This window comes from Enoplosus armatus, chromosome 6, assembly GCF_043641665.1.
Source record: "Enoplosus armatus isolate fEnoArm2 chromosome 6, fEnoArm2.hap1, whole genome shotgun sequence".
NCBI lineage: Eukaryota > Metazoa > Chordata > Actinopteri > Centrarchiformes > Enoplosidae > Enoplosus > Enoplosus armatus.
In genome coordinates this window covers 13,476,501-13,497,235 of record NC_092185.1, presented here as the reverse complement: position 1 = coordinate 13,497,235, position 20,735 = coordinate 13,476,501, and the positions used below count along the sequence as shown (strand labels likewise).

The window sequence follows — 20,735 nt, the reverse complement described above, 5'->3', positions numbered from 1 at the left end:
CAGACTGGTATTGTATTATTCAGTAAACAAACACAGACATTTACTATAAGCATATTCACAGTTGACAATTTTAGGTTCAAATGCCAAACATAATCTTATCAATGAAGTATTCTGAGCTCTACCGGCAACTTACCTTCAAAGCTCCCATCCGGTGTCGATGAGCAGCTGAAACTGAAGCCATGCTCAGCGAGTTAGACCTGTACAAGATTTGGAAGGCTTCCCATCTGTGCACCCCCCCTCCTGCAGCCCACAACAACTCTCCCTCTGCTGGAGGAAAGGGAGCATTACATGTCTGTATGCTCTGGTTGTAGAGATAAGTTACAACATCAAATTTGCAAAACAATCCAGACACATTTGAAGTATTTTTACCCTTTTTTTTTTTACATTTAGTTCCTTATTAAAGCAATTCACTATAGGACTTCAATGTATCTGTGATAAAACCCAACAGATTATATCATATCCACTCCTCACTCAGGAATGTCATTGAGCAGGTTGAGGTATGTACGCACTGTGCTTCTCATGTGAAGTGAAATGAAAGCACCTAGAAGGAAATGTGTGTTCACGTACTCCACATATGACACGTAAGGTAAGATTAAATTACTCTGGAGGGTTTTTTAATTTGAGGAATGTTTTTGACTATAGAAATCACCCTTGGTACTATCATCAACCTCCTAAATTCTACATATTGATTCTTGGATTGTAAATCTCTGTGTAACTGTGTGTTCTGTTTGACTCTCTGTAGCAATAATTATGAGTCCTCCTGGGGTTAAGAAACGTGGCCTTTCAGTGGGAATGACAGCGCCGGCCCTCCACTGAATGTGTCACAAAGGTGTCAGCTGAGGTGCACAGAGCGAAGGGGTGTGTGAAGGAGGAGACTGAGCAGAAAGAAATGTACTTCAACCACACAACTCCCCACATTTCACCCCCAAACTTCAAACCTGGATTTCCTGGTTACTACGCACTCGTCCCCTTTGTACTACTCACGCTGATTGGATGTGTAGTGGCAATGGTAAGAACAGTTCTGGATAGTTCATTTTACATGACGGCATCATAGGTTTATCTTTAAGTTTTTATTGTTGTGCTTCTCTCCAGGTTTTTTATATCAGGAGGAGATCAAGGTAAGTGGTGTTCTGTAATTTAAGCGTCACTTTCAGATCAATTTGGTATCTTTTATGTTCTGTCACAATTTGGTTCCTTTTGTGTGTGTTTTGCTTCAGATTAGATGAGCTGCGCCACAGGCTGATTCCTCTGTACACCTACGACCCCGCAGAGGAACAAGAAGACTGGGGAGACGCTGGCAGGGAGGATGAGGAGGAGGAGCTGGCTGTGAGCAAACCACTACAACTTTACTAATCATACACAATATGCCTCCATTTTCATCATATACATGGGTGGTAATTTCAATTTATCCAGAATTTGTTTTTCTTTACAGGAACCTTTATACAAGGAGGGAAAGCTCGCCTTTTCATCAGGCTATGGAATATGAACAGAAAATCAAGAAAAAAAGAAGAATATGCCTGGTTGGAGGAAGATTTCTTCCTTTATACTTTGTATTGCAGATGCTATACAAATACAGACACGTGGGTGACATCCAACAGCTACTACAGAGGCACCACATAGAATAATGTGATTTCACCTTCTTCCCTCATGACGTTCTATGCAGAACAGCAGATGGCACTGTAATCCTGTATTTTGCCTCAGTTGAGAAATATTTTAAAAGACTGTACAAAGTGTCTTGAAGAATAAGGCAAGATGTTATTTTTGGGCAATAAACTGAAACCTAAAATCCAATTCAAAAGCTATGTGTTTTGTGTGTGTATTTCTTGTAATATATCTTATGATTTAAGCTTTAAGAATTAAGCAAAGAGCTTCAAAAGACACACCTGTTTCTGCTTGGTAATCAGAGGGTTTGCTGGTGTTTGGAGGTTGAAGATGGGATCACAAAGGAAGAGCAGGTGAACAATGCACCTACACAAACAATTACCCATAAAACCCCTAACTGAAAGTATGCTTCCAGTGTGTATCATTCCTATTTAACTGTGTGTGTGTGTGTGTGTGTATTTACATTAGTCTGGACGTCCATCTGTTGGGACCTACATGGTTCCTGACCTCCATCCTGTTAGCCACAGCTCTGGTCCTCCCTGCTCTGAGCCTGGACAGTCTGCTGTGTTACTACTGTCCTCTGCTGCACAAAGGCAAGTCCTGCCCCAACATCACAAGCCAGTGTCTGCCTGATCAGCGCTGTTCCAGCTCCAGAGGCCACTACGGCTCCATCCACATCCTGTCTGCTCAGGGCTGCATGGACACCGAACTCTGTGGTTCCCATGAAATCATCTCTTATCGGGGGGTCAAGTACAACGTCAGCCACACCTGCTGCTGCAAAGACAAATGTAACGGTGCGCCAAAGTCTGACACCAACCTGAAGATGCTACTGGGGATGATCACAGACAAAACAGATTACACTAACATCACCAATGTTCTTAGAGAGGAGCCTTGGGATTCATGTGCAAATCACTCATCATCATCATAGAAGTTCTTGTAGAAGGTTTGGAGAGAGGCCTGTTAGCCATAGGCACTTACCTGAGTCACCTTGTGGAGACTATTTTGTGATTATTAGTATTTTTGTGATTGTAATGTGTAAATGAGAAAACAATGCACCAAGCTCAGTATTTTGTGTGATTACACTTTTGTTCCAGAGAGAAAAGGATGGACTTGTCATTCATGCTCCTGGTATAATCAAGTAAATGCTGACATTATTTCTGTGGTTACTGATGAATGCAGCATGCATGCATGCAAAATAAAAGCACCATAATAAAGCCTCCACTTGGTGTAGTTGCTCTGTGTAGATTTTACAAGCAGGTGTGCTGGAAGGTGTGGCCTGTGCAGGAAGATCTGGAGTCAGTGGTGAGATTAGGAGAAGCTCTGAAAAGTTTTTCCTGTCTGACTGAAGTAAAATTCTTTAAAATGAGCAGGTGAGTCTTCATTATAGTTTTTTTTGTTCTACACTGAAATAGTTTCAGCCATCACAGCCATCGTCTTTGCAGCCTTGAGCATTTTAAATGTGACAATCAGTAGAGATCATTGACACCTGTGCATAAGAATCAAGGCTTTCAAGAAATTTCAACCACTTGACTTATTGAATTTCTTTTGGTTTCAGTGAAGAAAAAGAAAAACATGAAACAGAGGGGTGACCAGTGATAAAAGATGACACTGTGTTACATCTTTTGTGACTCTAGAGGAGCTTCGTCGTCCAGTCTGAGATAATTAATCAAGTGATGGCCCTTGTTCTTGACTCTGAGACCACAAATGTTTAACAGAAAGTCTGTGTTACAAACTGGGGAAGTGGAATTTGAAAATATTCAATTCACAAGGCAGAAAGGCTCTAGATGCTATCAAGTTGCATTATGGGAAGTGCAGGATCCAGTGTTTTAGGAACTTGAACCCATACTGTTTTTTTTAAATCTCACAAGTGCCCTAACTTTATGGAAGTGCAGTACTGAATCGTGGATGTACTCTAAACTGTTTGATTTATGTCGTTTTATAGCCACAATAATGGGTCATGCCAGTAAAATACCACACGCCTATCTTCCACTTGCAGGCCGAACATGTTGCAGCTCCTGCACGTTGCTGTGTTGTGGTTCTACCTTCTCCTCCCCTCGCTGCTCTGTGACAACCTGCTTTGCTACTACAGCCCCATCCTGGAGAAGGAGAAGACATTTGAGCTCATTGTGACGGAGTGCCCACCTGACGAGGTGTGCTTCAAGGCAGATGGTCGCTATGGCAACCACAGCGCCCTGTCGGCCAGGGGCTGCATGTCGGAGAAGGACTGTAGCCAGGTGCACAGCCTCCGCCTCAAAGGAACCGCCTACACCATGAGCTACAGCTGCTGTGATTGGCCGTACTGTAACTCCTGCCCTGGCGTCACGGCCACATCCCTCTACATCACTGTGACACTTGTGACTGTAGCTGTGATGGCCGGCAGCTTGTGACTAGAGACTCATGATGGGCTGCGTTACGAGCACCTTTAGGGGTTCGTGTTAAGGGGGAAGATGCTTATATGGTTCAACACCAAGCGAGCATCGCTCTGACATCTCTGCAGCCTCAGCATTGAGTAATGCAGAGGGCCTGCACAAGTATGTGGTGAATGCCCAGTCTGAAGACACTGAGGTGTTTACCAAGGTGATGGCAAAGATTTCAGTGTTTTGTTTTTACAATATTTTGGTAACAAATCTGTTTTATAATGTTTTAATGTATTATAAATAAATACTGGAATAAGAAATTTGAAAAATTCTATGCTCTTTACAATATTTTCAGGCACTTGTCTTTCTCACAACAACACACACAAGGATGGCGATATTCAGTATTTTTCTTATTGTCAACAAATCCCATTAAAAGACCAAAACCAATAATAAATTGATCCTTGTAACAAGTATTGTCTGTTTCCTTATCCTGATATAACTTATTCCTCTTTGCCATAGAGCTCCATTGCTGTCCAAAAACAATAATTTAAAAACACATCAATGAGCCACAATTTTGCACTGGGTGATGTGTTGCTTCATCACAATGAACATGGACACTGTAGTTTATTTTGAGTTGATCCCACATACACCGTCCTGCTGCTGTTGGAGTACCAAATGTGTATTCATGTGTATTCATTCGCAGGTCTAAATAGTCCCCAACAAATGGATCTTTGGTGGGATGTGTTGACAAGAAAAGTATAAACAAATGTCATGGAAGGAAAGAGAGCAGCTCAAGCAATGTGCACAGTATGAGGTTTGGACAGTTCTTTATTTCCCTTTTATAAGGCTGCTGGGTCTCCCCATAGTGGATATACATATATATACAGGAGATTGCTATACTGGAGTTACACTGAGGGCAGAGGGTCCATATTACACAGACTTCAAAAAACAACACTAATAGAGCCTCACCTCCAGGTATCAGAATTCAGCAGAGAGAGAGAGAGAGAAAGAGGGATGGGAAGGGGGGAAACAGCACAAGAGAAGATGGAAGAGAAGGGAGAGGGGAGATGATGCAGTCTGAGAGCCTGACTCGACTGCCTAATAACTTAACACTAGAAAATAACATACAGATTTCACGCACAGTGCATCTTAAATAGGTTACGTGAAGAACCATTTACCATAAATATCTGTATTTTCGGGAACCAACATATATAAAAAATGATTTAAAAAAAAAACAAAAAACATGGTTCAGTCTTTAATTTTTTTCTTATTTTCTCCTTTTCCCGTCGTGCAAATCGTTCTTTCGTCCCGTCTTCCCGTGGAGGCCGGGCTTCTCCCGCCCTGCCCACATCCGTTCCAGATAAACGAGGAAAAGGAAACAGAACCCAGCAACCCCCTACCCTCCCCCCCGCCCCCTTAAAAGCATATGAATTAGTAGAAAACGAACAAACAAATGAACAGAACACCACAGTCAACTCATCACAAAAAGAACCCACAGACACACAGAACAGCAAGAACACAGTACTCTTTTTTTTTTTCTTTTTCTTTTTTGAGCTTCTTCATCACCGTTATTCCTTTTAATGGTCAGTATCATCGTCGTGGTCTTTCTCCTGGCGTACTGGTTGGCGGCAGTGGAGTTTGTCCTCCCCCCGGCGGCTCAGTGGAACTGGGAGGCAACTCTCCAATCGGCTGGTCAGTTCAGCAGTGATATATTATCTCTCAACTTCACAGTGTGGTAGGAAAAGGAGGATGAGGAGAGGGAGGGGGAGTGACGGGGAGGTAAGCCAGAGGGAGGTGGGAACAGGAATCAGAGGAACCACAGCAACAATTAGAAAACAACTAGAAACCCCAACCGTCCATGGAAAAAAAGTAAACCAAATGGCCGCTTCACTCCTTTCTTCTGAGTTTCATTCCCGCCGACCCATGTGGTTGGGAAGGCCTTGATTGGCTGGCGTAAACTGATCGGATGGCCCGTGTTTGTGGCAGAGGGTAGGGAGAGATGGGTAAGGGAAGTCTAAGGCTGACTGGAATCCACTGGTGGATGGGACTCGACAGGGCAATATGTCGTCAGGAGAAAATGGATGAGCGTTGCGGGTCGATGTGTGATTGGCAGGTCAGAGGGCGAATCCCTTCTTGGTGGGTTCAGGCACGCTGTTGCAGTGCCCGCCTCTTGCGGCTGTAGTAGTGACGCGCGCCGGTCTGTCTGGCAAAGTTCATCATGTAGTTTTGTTTACGGGTGCTGCAGGGATACAAACACAGTGAAAGAGGGAGGGAAAGAGGAGGAGTGTGAACGTTAGTGACCGAGTAAACAGCGCTAAAAATCCACACATTGCCATGCACACACTCTCATCCATGCACGCTAGCACACGAATGGTCAAATGCAGCTTCCGTACTCACTCACATCCAGGTTCATGCTGGCATTTTTAATCATGTTTCAGCCATAACCTCAAACACTCAACAGCTGTATGGGTCTCATGGCTCGGAGAAAGGGTGACACTACTCTACACAACTGGATTTGTTTCACGTTCTGCACAAATGAGAGGCAGCTAGACGGTGAACATGGCGGGAGAACTAGCTACATGTATCCACGACAAAATGTCACAGGACAAGACATGGGACACAGAGTCTACAAACATACTACCACAGATACTAGAGGGAAACTCTGACACTGAGTGTTTGAGGTCAGAGTTAACAGTCATTACTGGGAGAAAAGAAAAATAACTAAACCAAAATCATAAAAGTGCAGGGTTGTGAGTGGAGAAGTGGTGGTTTTGAAACTAAGAGACACAGAGAAAAGCTGCGGAAGATCGCTCTTGCTTAGCCTGTTCATTGCCTCTTCCATCCAGCAGGGCGGTGCCAGTGAGCCAGGAGTGCAGCCAGGGCAGGCAGGGGCCTCTGCGAAGCGGGGGGGGGGGGGGGGGGGGGGGTTCAGGAGGGGTGGGAGAGGGCAGGGGCTGGTGTGTGTGTGTGTGTATGTGAGATGGTTGATAATGTGAAGGTGGATGGCAGTGATGGCTGCTAAACTGCATGTGTTTAAGGGTGTGTGTGTGTGCACACTTGTTTTTCAGATTTTTGGTCAGAAAACAGAGGGTAATGAGGAGGGAGCTCCTGGCTCAGAGTCATGTTGTTGTTGTCCAGAGACAAACAGACAGCCATGAGTGAAAAAGGGATGGAGAACTGTTGCAACAGTCGATCTGTAAAGCCATGCAAGGAGCTGGATGGAGGAGGTTAGTCAGATGAAACTCTCCCACCAAATGGGCCTTTATTTGAAATTGATGATGTGAGATGCCCTGCGTTGCAGCTGATGTTGGTATATGAATGAAAAAAAAAGATTTTCAGAGCTGGACCCACAAACAGGATCACTGAATTGAGCGTGTGTGCTTGTAAATTATCAGCTAGGTCAAAAACACTACAACAGTTCGCCGTAGACGTCGTAGCAAGAACAAACCAAACAGATAAAGGTATAGTGATGGATTACATCACACATATACACACAAACACAGTACCATTGACATTTGCATATGTAAATTGTTACATTAAAAATGCCTCAATGATTGCGTGAAGTGTACATTCAAAGTCATTGCCATTTAACAGGAATTCGCTTTCATCTGGTGACATTGTGTTGAACCTTTTTCGGGGATGCAATGTCATTTCAAAATTGTGAAATAAAATAAAAACTTTGCCACCACTCAAGATGTTTGTCCCTCTATTCACTGTGTTGTTGTGAATACTGTTTTGCTTTCTGTTCTGAGAGCAGCTGTCTCTTAAGATCTGTGTGTTGGATCATTTTGTCAGCCTCCAACTGGACACTGTGAGCAGCTGGCCTGCTTGTTGACCTGCCAGGGGCTTGAGGTTAAGGTGAGGGCATGAATATGACTGTGGTGATGATGAGGAGGGCTGGGCGTGTCGGTGAAAGTGAGGGAGGGTGTGCACAGTGTCTCAGGGAGAGGAAAGGATCGGGAGGAAGGTGAGGGAGGGGGCTGCATTCAGGAAGAGGCGGAGAACTTACCTGACACTACAGCCATGCCAGAGGGAGCAGAATACAGAAGAGAGCAGAGGTTAGAGCGCGAGAGGGGAGAAGCAGGAGGAGGGGACTGCTGTCTCGCAGAAAGGTCTGGGGGGGTAGGAGCCCCGGCCTGGGGAGGCAGGGGCCCAAAGCGTGGAGAAGGGAGGAAAGAGGAGAGGCATAAAGATAGTCAGAGGTTCCAGGAAGAAGAAGTGATCGTGAGTGGGAAAGACAGAGAGAATGAGGAAGAAAGACGAATGGAGAGCAGAAGAGTAGTTGTTGGAGATTGAGTGAGGAGACAGAAATGACGGTGAAGGGAAAGTGACAACCACAGGTAGAGGGTGAAGACAGAGAGCAAGATATACAGAAGTAATCCGTCCATTGTATGCCAGAATGGGAAGAGAAAAAGAGAAAAAGGGAGTTTTGAGGAAGGAAAGGAGTAGGAGGAGGAGGAGGAGGAGGAGGAGGAGGATGAAGTAAGGTAGGATATAATGCAGCACAAGCGGAGTGAGCATGACCACATGATCAAACACAATAAGCAGCAGGGAGGGAACGTGTGTGGAGCAAAGGAAAAGATTGAGCAGAAGTAGGAGTGTGAGGAAGAATGTGTGAAGGAGTGGAGGAGTGGCGAACAGAGAGAAATAAACAACAGAGCAAAGTGTGAGGATCACGGTCACTCTTTTCAGCAGACACTGTTGAAAACCGTGCGAGTGCGAGAGGGGGGTGGGGGTGGGACAGGTCACGACCACTTAGACCAGGGACAGCTCAGGTCAGGCATGAGTGTGTGTTTGTGTGTATGTGCAGCTTTGTATCAACTGTACATGAAATATCAGAGCGCCTTATGTAAGTGTTGTTTGCAGCATTTGAAATGCATTGGGTACACGTCTGAATGAACAATCAGCACCCACATCAGAGGGAACATTGCTCTGTTACCCACAGCAACATGCAGAGAATGCATTCAAAATGCTTTATGATATTGCCATGTTAAGAATATGTTAGCTGAGTAAAGACCATATTCATGATATCTTCAGTGCCCTGCAGAATCTCCAGCTTTGCCATTTCTATTTGAAAACTGGCACTGTCTTCCACATAGAGAAAGTGTTTACTGATCCTGGTTACAGACTAAACTGCAACATAAATGAAAAAAAGGAAAGAAAGAGAGAAACAATCAGTGAATCAGTGCAGGGTGTCTGCAAGTTCCATCAAATCAAATTTAAGAATTTGTAAGAATGTTTTATTTGCATTTAGAATGAAATGCATTTAGAATGAAGTGTGAAAATGAAAACATAAATAGACCAGTCAGATTATGGGCCTGTCAGACAACGCTGACTTCACAGGAGATACAGACAGATGGGCTAACCGTAAATTAGTCCTGTAAATGATGAATGGATATATAAATGGGTGCTTCACATCTAATGAGTGCTTCAGTACAAAAACAAATGGCAACATTTTGAAGAATGTCTGAATGTATGACTTCAGTTGTTTAATTGAACTACATCTCTGACCCTTTTAAGGTTTTAAGTGTGATATGCTTCAAGACACTTTTTAGACATTTCAGCAGAAAAATGCAGAAATTCCTGACAAGCTGTTTGTCTGGGAGATGAATGGGTTCTACAAGACACTGAAAACATGATGATATGACAGTTGATCTGTCGTACAGCCATCCACAAACAGAACCCTTCACAGCAAAGCACACTGCAGCCATTTTTCTACTCTGCTTGCCTGACACCAGAAGTCGTGATGAGCATTTGAAACAGCTGCCAAGAGGTTGGTTGTAGGTGGTAAACAGCACACGTGTAGATGTTATTACAGTATATATATGTGTATACGGTATCCCTGTGTTTGTGTGAAGTAGAGGGGGCCACTTCTATGGGTGAGGCTGAGGCAGAGGTAGAGACAGGGGCAGATTGGGGCTCTTTTGGGGACCAGACTTGGCGGCCGTGGGCCGGCTGGGAATTGGGTACTCACAGAACTACTTCCACATGGTCCAACGCCCACTGGTCATGTCCTGCACCGTCGTGGCGTGGCTGCCACCATCGCAGCATCACCCCTTTAACCCTCGCTTCTCTGGAGAGACCATGGGAAACATTTCAGGGTCAGTGAGGGTCAACAAGTACGTCAATGGTTATAGTAGCTTCAAACCAGCATAATGAAGTTCACTACACTGGTTTAAACTTTACATCTTTCTAATAAGGCACCTTTTATCTTACATCTTATAAAACCTTTATAAATGTTACCTTATTAGAAATGGTATGGTTTAAACTGAGTGTGTCTGTGCGTCACTCACAGTGGAATGTTGTAAGAGACTCTCTGGGCCTTTATGAAGTCTTTGGGCTGGTGCTGGGCAATTACGTGCCAGCTGACTCCATTGTTGACACTGTATTGCAGCAGCACGGCCCGGTCAACTGTGTCAGCCTGATCCAGAGCTATGTTACAGCTGTCTGTCTGTGCCACGCTGCCGATCTGCAGCACAAACATGATCTTACTGCAGGGAGACAGAAGGAAGGAAAAAGAGAGAAAGTTAGAGAAAGGAAATATTAAAGGTTGATAATACAAAACCTAATTTGGAGGAAACAAATCAGTTGTAGCTATGAGGTAAGTAGGTGTACGCTTATATAATTAGTTTATGTACAGTTTGTTTTGGTTGTACCTGTACCTGGCTCTAGTGAGGTCCAGCGGTTTGGTAACAGCCTGCCTCATCTTACAGCCATTAAAGTAGAGCGAGTCTCCGTGGGCATGCGGTGAAAGCTGCCCACAGCCGCTGCCCACTCCACCACCCTGGATCAACTGCCAGCTCTCCGGAGACACACTGCCTGACTCAAAGTTGTCCTTGATGGAGCTGGGCAGGTCACTGCTGGAGAGGGAGCAGTCGTCACCTGTTGAGGTGAGAGGAAACAGAGGGGAGGTGATGACATTGGGACAGTCGATGGTGGGGTTGATATTGTTTGTAAAATGAAAGTATGAACAGTGCAAGGCAATGTTTTCAACAACTATGATGGAAAACTGTGCTCAAGACCTCTACTTAGCATGTTTCTTCTGAACAGAACAAATGAGAAAGAACTGTGTATGTTTCCAGCAGTTTGAATATAATATGCAGTTTGTAGCCCACCATGGTGTCCCTCATCACAGATGCAGACCACTCCACTTGTACAGTAGCCGTGGCCGCTGCAGAGCCCCGGGCAGGCCTCGCCAATGTAAACATGGTCCACTCCCCAGCTCTGCCGCTCTCCTGTCCCCTCCTTTTGAATCCAGCGGAACTGGGTAGCCCTGGAAATACAGCAAATCACAAAAGGCTTATATTGCTTCCACTGGTAACAGCAAAAATGCACTGCTAACCACGGATATAAAATATTTGTGTGCTCCTACCCAGAGGAGACGTGGTCAGGCAGCTGGACAGTGATCCTGGTCCATGTTGAGCTGTTGACCGGACTGTAGATTGTGGACTCGTGGAACTGGAAGGGAGAGCAGCCCACGTTGTTGACTGATGAGGGGAGGCACTCTGACTGTACCAGCTGCCACGAGTCTGACCTAAAGAGGCAGAGTGAGAGCTGAAAACTGTCCATGTAAAAATACATCCTATAAAAGAAACATTATCATTTCAAATAATGTTTAAATAGTAATGGTGGGTGTAAAGTCAGTTTAAGCTATTAGTTTAAGCTATTGAAGCTATTGACCTGACATTTAACATTGATGCTTTACATTATGTCATGGCACTAACTGCTCTCAGGGCAGCTCGTTAAAAATAAATGTCTATTTCCACAATAGCTGGAAATATCTTCATCAGCTGCAGTTTGGCTGTTAACTGTTAGGGCCTCTCCTCATCTTCCTTACCTTGCATCTTTCCTGTACTGCAGCAGGACAGAATGATGGTCTTCACATGTGTCTGCCTCACAACCGACAACAATCTGCAATCAATCAACAAGAGAGACGTACAGTAAAGAACAGGAGAGACACCTTTGTCTTTAACACCTTTAAAGACAAAGGTGTGTGGCTATCTTGCAGTACTGTACCTTAAACTGTAGAATATATCCAGGCTGCACTATGAGTTCTCGTGTGGCCAGGATGTTGTGTGTCCTGTCTTGGTTCTTGTTTGGCCAGTATAGGTGGAATGAGGGGTTTCCACAGAAGCCAGCTGTGCGCACAGCATTAGGGTAGAAACTCCAGCTTTCCTCATGAGAAACACCCTCTGGTGAACGGCAAAGACATTAAAAGAGTCAACGTGGTTTCCAGAACATGAAATCATTTGTCATGGCAGGTGAGTTGTCAGGCTTTGTTGACATAAACAAACTCACCATCATCAAAGGTGTCAAGCAGAGTGGATGGGTTGATGTCTGACCCCCCCACCAAGATGTTGTCTATGGCCCACTGGGCTCTCTCCAGGCTGGGGGTGGCGAGGCCAGAGGAAATGGTAAATGGTTGCCACCAGCGTAGACGAGTAGCATTGGTCAGAGCTCCCTCTGGGAGGACGATATAATCTCTCCTCACTGACACATACTTCAGATAGTCCATCTCATGCAGCAGTGTCCAGGACACACCTGAGGAATAGATATGGACAGAAAGAGAAAATTAAAGAAGGTAGATAATCAGGGAAAGAAGAAATCATAAACTGATGATGAAAAAGGAAAAATACACAATGCACTGTATGTACGGATGTTGTCAGTGCACCTCCATCAGTAGAGTAGTCCAGCAGCACTCCCTCTTTGCGACAAGTTGGACGGTGGCACATGGTCATGTTATCTTCACTTCCAATCCTGGCCCAGTACTCCACAAACCTGTCCACAAAAAGGTTCACTGTTCAAAATGCACTTAGAGTCGCAGAATATTTAAAGAAAACTTCTCGCTGTGGTTGACAGAAGCTGAGCACTAACTTGGCTCCCCGGAGGTCCAGATCAGCAGTGACAGCCTGTCTGGCATCAGCCCCTCCAAAGTACAGGGCTGTCCCTTCTACCAGCACACCGCAGTCTGTACAGGGCCTACCGCCCTCCAGCACCTGCCACTGAGGCCCTGCTGCCCCCTCCCAGTCAAAACGCTCCTTCAGAGATGCCTACGAAAAAACAAGACACGCATATCTCAATCACGGACCATATTGGTCAGATAAATTCTGATAAATAAATCTTTTTATTTGCTAATCTGTTTTTCACGCTAGAGTTTTTTGTAGAGTCAGACTCTACCTTTAGAGCAGTGCTGGCGTAGCAGTTTGGTCCAGTGAATCCTGGGTCACAGAGACAGCGCTGATCCAGACAATCTCCATGTCCCCCACAGTGGCTGTCACACGCTGGCCCGATGTAAAAGTTCTCCACACCCCACTGAATGTCTGAGTGCTGCTGGTAAAACCGGAAGCGCACCGCGCTAAGAAAAAGACAGGAGAGGTTAGTCAAACAACATGCATACCATTTTCATGATTTATATGACAATGGTTTTAATAATTAATATGATGACAACAATTTGATCTATCAATAATTTAGGCTACGCATGCCATAATGATACTATTAAATATGAAGCAGTAGTGTATGTTTTGTCAAAGGCATGTGGAGAAAGACATGAGGTAGGATGACTCACGTGTTAGCCAGGCTGTCAGGAAGGGGATAGACTGCCCTCTTCCAGCCTTCAGCAGGGAAGAAGACCGACGGCTGGGAGACCTGACCTCCACAGCGGGGGTCAGCAGGCAGGCACTGGGGCACCAGGTACTTCCAGGTCACTCCAAAGTCCACCGAATACTGAACATGAACTTGTCGGTCTGCATGACGCTCTGGCACGCTGCAGCCTACTGCAATCTAAATCAACACACACAGATATTAACAAAGTAATTTCACCATCATAGCAATAATCACCAACATCACACAATACAAATAAATGTTTATATTGCCTATATGTCATTTTAGACTCATTAGTTACCTTGAACTGCATGACCCAGCCCTTGTCAGGAATAATATCATGTGTGACAGCATACACCTCTCTCCCATCAGCATTGCCACACACCATCACTCCATCAGGAGAGCTGCAGAAACGCTGCACTGAGCAGTCCTCGGAGAACAACCAATGATCGCTCACTAAGAGCAAAGAAAGAAGAGGCTCTGTTGAGCAAAGGGAAATTACTGTATATTGTTTAATTGAGGAATTGACTCAGAAATACCTATGGGTGTTTCCTCCTGCTCGCTCAGTTGCCCTATCCTTCCTGAGGTCCCATCAGCAGGAGTTCTCTCATGGTTGGGCAGGGCCACCCCTCCAAATGTGTCAGATATCTGCGCTCGTGAGTCTGAGCCTGCGATGAGGACGTTATCCAGAGCCCAATCACTGTGGTCTGCTCCCTCATGCAGTGGCTGCCACCATCGCACACGCACTCCTTCCTGACGGGCAGCAGGGGGCAGCAGCACATTCACAAACCTGAACAGACAAAAACATGAAGAAAGTCACAGACAACCTGCTTCACACTTCACTCCGGTGTGTGTGAGTAGTTATGTCCATGTGTTGGTGAAAAAACTCACCCAGGTTTTGTGTACAGATCATAGAAGATCTCTGTCAGTAGGTGCCAGTTGATTCCTCCATTCAAACTGTACTCCAGAAGCACACCCTGGTTACGGTTGCTAGGTGGGATCATGCAGCCGTACATGAAGTAGAACTGGATGAACTCAGCGTTGGTCAGGTTCAGGTCCACTGTCACTAGCTGACGGCTGCAACTCTGTGCACAGACGCATAAAGAAATGTAGTCAGGGGCCCATCCACTCTAGGCCTGTGATGGATGGATGCCTGTCTCTCTTCTATTTATCTATTTAACTATATCATCCTTCTCAAAACAGATAGTCTCATTTTTATTACAGAGAACATTACTGGAACTTTTCCTGAATAATAAAACTGACTTTGGTATAAATATATTGGTAAAGTTTGAACTTTAACCACAGTAGCAATTTATCTTGATGCAGCTTAATGTTAGACCTTAACAGCCACTCTTAAGAGGTTTCTCTGGCAGTGTGTCTGTCCAAGATCAGCCTGTCAATAGGTATCTATTTACAACACAGCCCTAAGTGCTTCAGGAAAACTTAAGCTGTACATAAGGGCTGACAGCTACTTACTTTGTGGTCTTTTATTCAACAGATTAATACTTGAAGCAGCATCTTTCAGATACTGTTAGATGTCTATCTATTGAACTATCTCTGTATCATCTGCTTGCCCCATTGAATCAGCACATGGCAGTGCTTTGGCAGTCTGTATTGAAGAAGTTTGTTCAGCAGAGTGGATGGTGGGTTAATGCATAGCTCATGTTCACATGAAGATATCATGAACCAGTAGAGAACAAAATTACGGGATAATTTAACGTGTGAGGAGGAAACTGGATTGAGCATTTTAATTTGTACAAACCAGTGTTTAAAGTAAATGCCCCAGAGGATGTGTGAAAACTCTATTTCAGAATATGAATGCATTTTATTTATCCTCCACCATAGAAAATGTTGTAAAAAAAGTAAGAAAGAAATACAAAAACAAAAAGAATCAAACAAAGAGGGTGGACAAAGATGGTGGATGTATATTTACCCCACTGAAGTGCAGAGCAGCTCCAGAGGCCACAGCTCCACACACAGTGCTGAGTTTCCCACCGGTGAGTACGTGCCAGTGGCTGAGCGAGGGAGCACGACTGAAGCTGTCCTTCAGCTGGGAGGGCAGAGGAACCACAGGCTCATCACAGTACTCTCCACCCCACTCTGGGTCACACCTGTGGAGGATGGTGGAATCAGATACAAATAATCAGAGTCAAAGACAAGCTGGCCATCAAGTTACAGTGAGGTTATGGAAATATCACAAACAAATAGCAGCTGACATTCCAGACATTTACAATAAAAACTACTTTATGCATGCACGAAGCTGCCGTTACTTACACACAGGAGCTCTGTTGGCAGCGCCCGTGTCCAGAACACATATCAGGGCAGCCATCTCCAATGTAGAGGTTATCCAGAGCCCAAGTCTGCTGCTTGTCGAAGGGAGCCTGCTGGAACCAACGGAATCTCGTGGCTGGAGACCTAAAGACATTAATCAAAGTCACAGACACATTTCACAGTTAAAGTTAAGTTAAAATAAATGATATTGCAAGAAATTAAACTGTAAATCCTGACATGGCACAATATGATTTCTATCAGATTGTAATGTAGTCCAACTGTGTTTGCAAAGGAACAGCTACATCACGGCCACTTACGGACTTCTGAAATCTGAGAGTATACTGCAGAATCAGGATATGTTATAAGCTAAACAAAGCTGTCCATGTGTCCGAGGGCAGTGCTGACCTGGCATATGATGGGATGGGCAGGGTAACACGGCCCCATTTGTTATAAGTGTCAGAAACAAGCAGCCTCTGCAGGGTGTAAGAAGTGCAGTCAGGGCTTGTAGGCAGACAGTCTCTGACCACAGGCTGCCAGGTCAGACCCAGATCCAGAGAATACTCCAACTCTACGGCTGCAGAGAGAGAAACACAACTGCCAACATTATGTATATTCATGAAACTGCATTAACAACTTCCAACATAAACAGCTAGGCAGTCTAAAAACTAAATATAGAATGTTAGGACTTATTTTCACTTCTTCTCTATCACACACTTTTACATGCAGACATTAATATCTTTTTCAGCATCAGAGCTGCAACGATTGATTGATTAGTCGATCGTCCAAAAACTATTTTGCAACTATTGTGATAATTGATTATCAATTTCGTCACTTTTCAAGAAGAATGCCACATTTACTGGTTTCAGCTTCTCAAATGTTAGAATTGTTATGCTTTTCTTTGTCATTATAGTAACTGAACATGCGTGTGCTTTGGACTGAAGGTTAAATAAAACCTTCAGCTGTTGGAAATTTTACTTTTCTGACATTTTATAGCTAAAACAATTAATGAGAAAATAATTGGTAGATTAATTGATAATGAAAATAATCGTTAGTTGTAGCCCTATTCAGTATTGATAACCAATCAAGGCTTCTTCACGCTTCTTGTTGCTTACAGTAGCAGGAGTTGGTGACAGAGCAGGAAGCAGAAAAATCAAACTGGATGAAGGCGTCTTGACCCAAACTGATGTCAGTTGTGACAGCATAGCGAGTGTTGGACTTCTCTATGAATGCAAAAGCAGGTCCATCAGAGCCACAAACAGGCATTCGAGTTCCTCCAGGGTGGAGGAGCCATGAGCGCCCGTCAATTGAGGAGAAATCATCTTCCAAAGGTCCCCAGCCACTGGCACTGCCACCTACTACCACCTAGGGAATAAAAGATAAATGTTTGCATAGTTAATGTGAAGAAGGCAGGGAAAGTGGAAACTAAATTCACATGGGATGAAAAAATGAAGGTTTGGATGGATAACAGCCATGATGTTTCAATGCTTGAATAGAAATGATTAAAAGACTTGTTGAGGGATGGATGGTTAGATGGATCCCCACTGACTGTACCTGGTCAATGACCCATGGGCTGTAAAAGTGTCCATTCTCAGAGGGCTGCCACCAGCGGAGGCGGGTGGAAGGCGTGCGGGCACGCAGCGGGATCTCTAGGGCCACCAGGCGAGCCTGATTACTGTTGTTGCTGAACAGAAATTCCTGGAGGAGGCCCCAGGTAAGACCTCCATCTGCAGAGAACTGCAGCAAAACTGGCTGGGAGCGAGGGTCTGGAGCCGCTTTACCACAGCCAAGACGTAGGAAGAATTGAACAAACCTGCAGAGTACCGCCATTAACACGAGATTATCACTGAAAACTGTAAATTCATCAACAAAACATTTGTGACATTGGCATAGGAAGTGCTTGTGTGCTTTTGTTTGTGTAGCTGTGACTATACCTGGCATTTGACAGGTCCATGTCATTGGTGACCAACATGCGCAAGCCGTCCTCGCTGAAGAACAGGTGGTTCCCGCTCGACATGATACCACACTTCCTGGATGGCTTACCACCGCTCAGTAGTCTGAAACGCTCAGCATCCACAGCTCCCCCTAGAGACACAAGTACGTACACCAACACACATAGAAAGCAACAAAACAGTTAACACACAATCATAAATCCATCATATGATGATTTAACAAAGCAGGAAATCTGACGTCCAAATAGGACGTTTATTTACTGAGCACTAATAAAAAAATAACATAACATCAAAATTAATTGAAGATTGAAGAATAACGACGTATGCAATAAGCTTCACAATTGCAATATTTCCAAAAGTCTTAAAAAGCATTTTGGCCTGAATGAGATCCTTATCTTAACTCATCAAAAAACAAATGTACTTTGAGGGCATTTTAAGTGTGTTAGAAAAGGTAAGATAAGCTGACTCTAAGCTATTATCAGCATGCAATGACCACATGATCATACTCAGAGCAATATCACCACAGATTTGGATTTCTGATAACTCCGACTTATCAATAAATACTATGCCCTCTCCAACATACATTTTCAGAAAACTGCCTACTTCCTGATGGCTTTTTGTGTGCATCTGTATGTTGGTGTACCTTCAAAGTCCTCCTTGAGGAAGTCAGGGTTGGGGGTGTCAGGCACAGAGCAGTCAGGTCCAGAGTAACCGGGGTCACACACACAGTGGGTTCCACCCACACAAGCCCCGTGACCATTACACATGTCCTGACACTGTGGGCCAATGTAGACGTTGTCTAATGCCCATGTTGGAGGAGCAGAACCAGTTGAAAAGAAACCCTGATACCAACGGAACCTCACTGACCTGTATGGAGGCCAAAATGCAATGATTAGAGACTGAGAGAGGCAGACAGAGTTATTACATATTATAGATATTATCTTGTATTATAAGAATTTGAAAAAGTCTCCCAAAACATTTCCCCTTGTTCTTTTGCATATCTGCTGCAGGATGTATCCAGTCCTTACCCGCAGAGGCGAAGCTTGCCAAAGTGAATGACTTCCCTCCTCCAGCCCTGAGTTGTACCAGGGAAATAGATGCTGGCAGGGTGGAGCTCTGTGGAGCACAGCGAGGAGGGCTGGGGTGCGCCAGCACACAGGGGCACCAACAGGTGCCATGTGGCACCAAAATCCCGTGAGAACTCAAGACGCACTGGGTGGGCGGAGGAGCTCTCAGCTGTGCAGCCCACATTAATCTGGAGAGACATAAATGCACACAACATCAGCGAAGATGACGAGCCATGATTTATGTTTTGAATGAGTAAGTATGATGATTGTTGCTTTGAAAAAGAAGTCATCAGGGCTATGTCTGTGTACCTCAAACTGGATGATGGTGTTCTCATTTACGTCAATGTCCCTGGTGGTAATGGAGTGCTCTCCAAGCTCGCTGGAGACAAACACCATGGCTGACTCATCCTCCTCCCTGCACCAATTACACATAAACACAAAGATTAGCCAAGTGTAAACATCTTTTTGCAAGTTTCATCACCACTGGGTTCATGAATTATATAAAAACAGAAAAACTGTCATGACACCGCCATTTTCAACATTCAAAATGTTTTTCTTACAGTCCAGTCTTCTGGTAGGGGCAGTAGAGGCCAGTGTTTCCCCCGGGGAAGAACAGCCAGTTGGACTCATTTGGGCCTTCCTCAAAGCTGTCTATCACCACCGGTGGGTTGTGTAAGGAGCTGCCATCAATGATGAGATCATCTATTACCCACACCTCCTCCTTCTTACCTGGAGGGCATAATATTGTGGAGATTATGACACACTGACTCAACTGGTTCAGGAGGCATGAAGGAAAGTGAATGTGGAGAAGAAACAGACAGCAGATGTGAGGAGCACAAATTATATGCAACCACTCAATGTGTCCACTCACCACTGTTGTATGGCTGCCAGAGTCTGAAGCGTGTGGCGTTGGTCTGAGCGCTGGCCGGCAGCGGCAGATGGAGGAACAGTGTGTCAGTAGAAGCTGGGAAGTAAAACTCATCCAACATCAGCCAGCTGATTCCACCGTTCACAGAGTACTGCAGCAGCACTGAATGGGAGCGCTCTGGGACACCTAGAAAAGCCCACAAGATAAACTATTATGACAACATCCTGAGGAAAAACATTATCTAATCAAAAATATAGCTATACCAAGAATAAATTTATTTTCACCTTTAGTGATGAATTTGAAGGAGAACTGGATGTAGAGAGTGTTGGTGCAGTCCAGATCCCGTGACACTATCATTCGCAGACCATCCTACAAATAAACAGACGAGGATTAGGTCAGAAAAGTCAGTGATCTAAAGAAATCAAGCAGTGTCTACGTGATTTAACTGTATTCTTATTGCTCTGGGTGTTCTCTACATTGTGTTAGGACCCCTACCCCTTTGAAGATAAGGGCAGTGCCAGATTTAAGAGGCTCTCCGCTCAGAGTTCCCCTCTCTGCTCCATACACCTCAGGCCACGTCTCCTGCTGCAGGTTCTCATTAAAGTCCTCTCTCAGTACAGATGGCAGGGGGGCCAAAGGCACACAGTGTGCCCCTCCATAACCCTTGTCACATCTGTGTGAGAATGGGAGAATAAATAATGTGAGTAAGAATTACATGCAGACAGAAAATAAGTGTAAAAATGACCAAAGATTAAATTCAGTTTTACTTACACACAGCGTCCGTTGTCACACAGACCATGACCAGAGCACATCCAGGGGCAGCCAGGGGCAAGTAACACATTATCTAGAGCCCATCCTTCTGCCCCTGGGGTGAAGTGGGTCTGGATCCAACGGAACCGAGTTCTGGGGGAACTGAGGGATTCAACAGCAAGTTGTAAAGAAAAGTAGCTTCAGGAGTTCATGCACTGAAATATGGGAAAATATACCAATACTGTCTAATTTTGTGTATAAAAGTTAAAAA

The 20,735-nt window shown here is 44.6% G+C and overlaps 3 protein-coding genes across 4 annotated transcripts in view; 2 read left to right on the top strand and 1 right to left on the bottom strand.

The window, feature by feature from the left end:
• Nucleotides 1–538: 538 nt before the first annotated feature.
• On the top strand, nucleotides 539–1,791 carry LOC139287006 (small integral membrane protein 29-like). Of its 2 annotated transcripts, none has more exons than XM_070907960.1 (5): nucleotides 539–586; nucleotides 743–1,009; nucleotides 1,093–1,118; nucleotides 1,218–1,326; nucleotides 1,433–1,791. In XM_070907960.1, the coding sequence occupies exons 2-5, from the start codon at nucleotides 890–892 to the stop codon at nucleotides 1,484–1,486; spliced, it is 309 nt and encodes a 102-aa protein (XP_070764061.1). In that variant the 5' UTR covers nucleotides 539–586; nucleotides 743–889; the 3' UTR covers nucleotides 1,487–1,791. The 2 variants fall into 2 exon arrangements, with proteins under 2 accessions (XP_070764061.1, XP_070764062.1); XM_070907961.1 differs by having other exon boundaries at nucleotides 546–581.
• A 1,814-nt stretch (nucleotides 1,792–3,605) lies between these two features.
• bncr (bouncer) lies at nucleotides 3,606–3,989 on the top strand. The gene has a single exon (XM_070907033.1). It carries the CDS (start codon nucleotides 3,606–3,608, stop codon nucleotides 3,987–3,989), a length of 384 nt encoding a protein of 127 aa, XP_070763134.1.
• Nucleotides 3,990–6,101: 2,112 nt separating this feature from the next.
• LOC139286581 (reelin-like) overlaps nucleotides 6,102–20,735 on the bottom strand; it is an 87,982-nt gene continuing 73,348 nt past the window's right edge. Inside the window, exons 35-65 of the mRNA XM_070907436.1 lie at nucleotides 20,486–20,626; nucleotides 20,210–20,387; nucleotides 19,999–20,083; nucleotides 19,718–19,900; nucleotides 19,407–19,575; nucleotides 19,156–19,261; nucleotides 18,808–19,034; nucleotides 18,423–18,646; nucleotides 17,762–17,912; nucleotides 17,382–17,640; nucleotides 16,943–17,192; nucleotides 16,236–16,404; nucleotides 15,834–15,974; nucleotides 15,493–15,670; nucleotides 14,451–14,644; nucleotides 14,099–14,349; nucleotides 13,861–14,015; nucleotides 13,525–13,739; nucleotides 13,137–13,314; nucleotides 12,834–13,009; nucleotides 12,631–12,737; nucleotides 12,258–12,500; nucleotides 11,976–12,151; nucleotides 11,797–11,870; nucleotides 11,332–11,493; nucleotides 11,075–11,232; nucleotides 10,616–10,841; nucleotides 10,253–10,450; nucleotides 9,934–10,032; nucleotides 7,969–7,974; nucleotides 6,102–6,198 (exon numbers count right to left, since the gene is read on the bottom strand). Coding sequence (XP_070763537.1) covers nucleotides 6,102–6,198; nucleotides 7,969–7,974; nucleotides 9,934–10,032; nucleotides 10,253–10,450; nucleotides 10,616–10,841; nucleotides 11,075–11,232; nucleotides 11,332–11,493; nucleotides 11,797–11,870; nucleotides 11,976–12,151; nucleotides 12,258–12,500; nucleotides 12,631–12,737; nucleotides 12,834–13,009; nucleotides 13,137–13,314; nucleotides 13,525–13,739; nucleotides 13,861–14,015; nucleotides 14,099–14,349; nucleotides 14,451–14,644; nucleotides 15,493–15,670; nucleotides 15,834–15,974; nucleotides 16,236–16,404; nucleotides 16,943–17,192; nucleotides 17,382–17,640; nucleotides 17,762–17,912; nucleotides 18,423–18,646; nucleotides 18,808–19,034; nucleotides 19,156–19,261; nucleotides 19,407–19,575; nucleotides 19,718–19,900; nucleotides 19,999–20,083; nucleotides 20,210–20,387; nucleotides 20,486–20,626 — 5,176 coding nt within the window. The remainder of the gene's footprint in view (nucleotides 6,199–7,968; nucleotides 7,975–9,933; nucleotides 10,033–10,252; nucleotides 10,451–10,615; nucleotides 10,842–11,074; nucleotides 11,233–11,331; nucleotides 11,494–11,796; nucleotides 11,871–11,975; nucleotides 12,152–12,257; nucleotides 12,501–12,630; nucleotides 12,738–12,833; nucleotides 13,010–13,136; nucleotides 13,315–13,524; nucleotides 13,740–13,860; nucleotides 14,016–14,098; nucleotides 14,350–14,450; nucleotides 14,645–15,492; nucleotides 15,671–15,833; nucleotides 15,975–16,235; nucleotides 16,405–16,942; nucleotides 17,193–17,381; nucleotides 17,641–17,761; nucleotides 17,913–18,422; nucleotides 18,647–18,807; nucleotides 19,035–19,155; nucleotides 19,262–19,406; nucleotides 19,576–19,717; nucleotides 19,901–19,998; nucleotides 20,084–20,209; nucleotides 20,388–20,485; nucleotides 20,627–20,735) is intronic.

Bases quoted from the DNA above. Each gene is read 5' to 3' on its own strand.
- LOC139287006 (XM_070907960.1), top strand. From the start codon at position 890: ATGTACTTCAACCACACAACTCCCCACATTTCACCCCCAAACTTCAAA. The intron at 1,119-1,217 runs GTAAGTGGTGTT...GTTTTGCTTCAG, and splicing joins TATATCAGGAGGAGATCAAG to ATTAGATGAGCTGCGCCACA. The intron at 1,327-1,432 runs GTGAGCAAACCA...TTTTCTTTACAG, and splicing joins ATGAGGAGGAGGAGCTGGCT to GAACCTTTATACAAGGAGGG.
- bncr (XM_070907033.1), top strand. From the start codon at position 3,606: ATGTTGCAGCTCCTGCACGTTGCTGTGTTGTGGTTCTACCTTCTCCTC.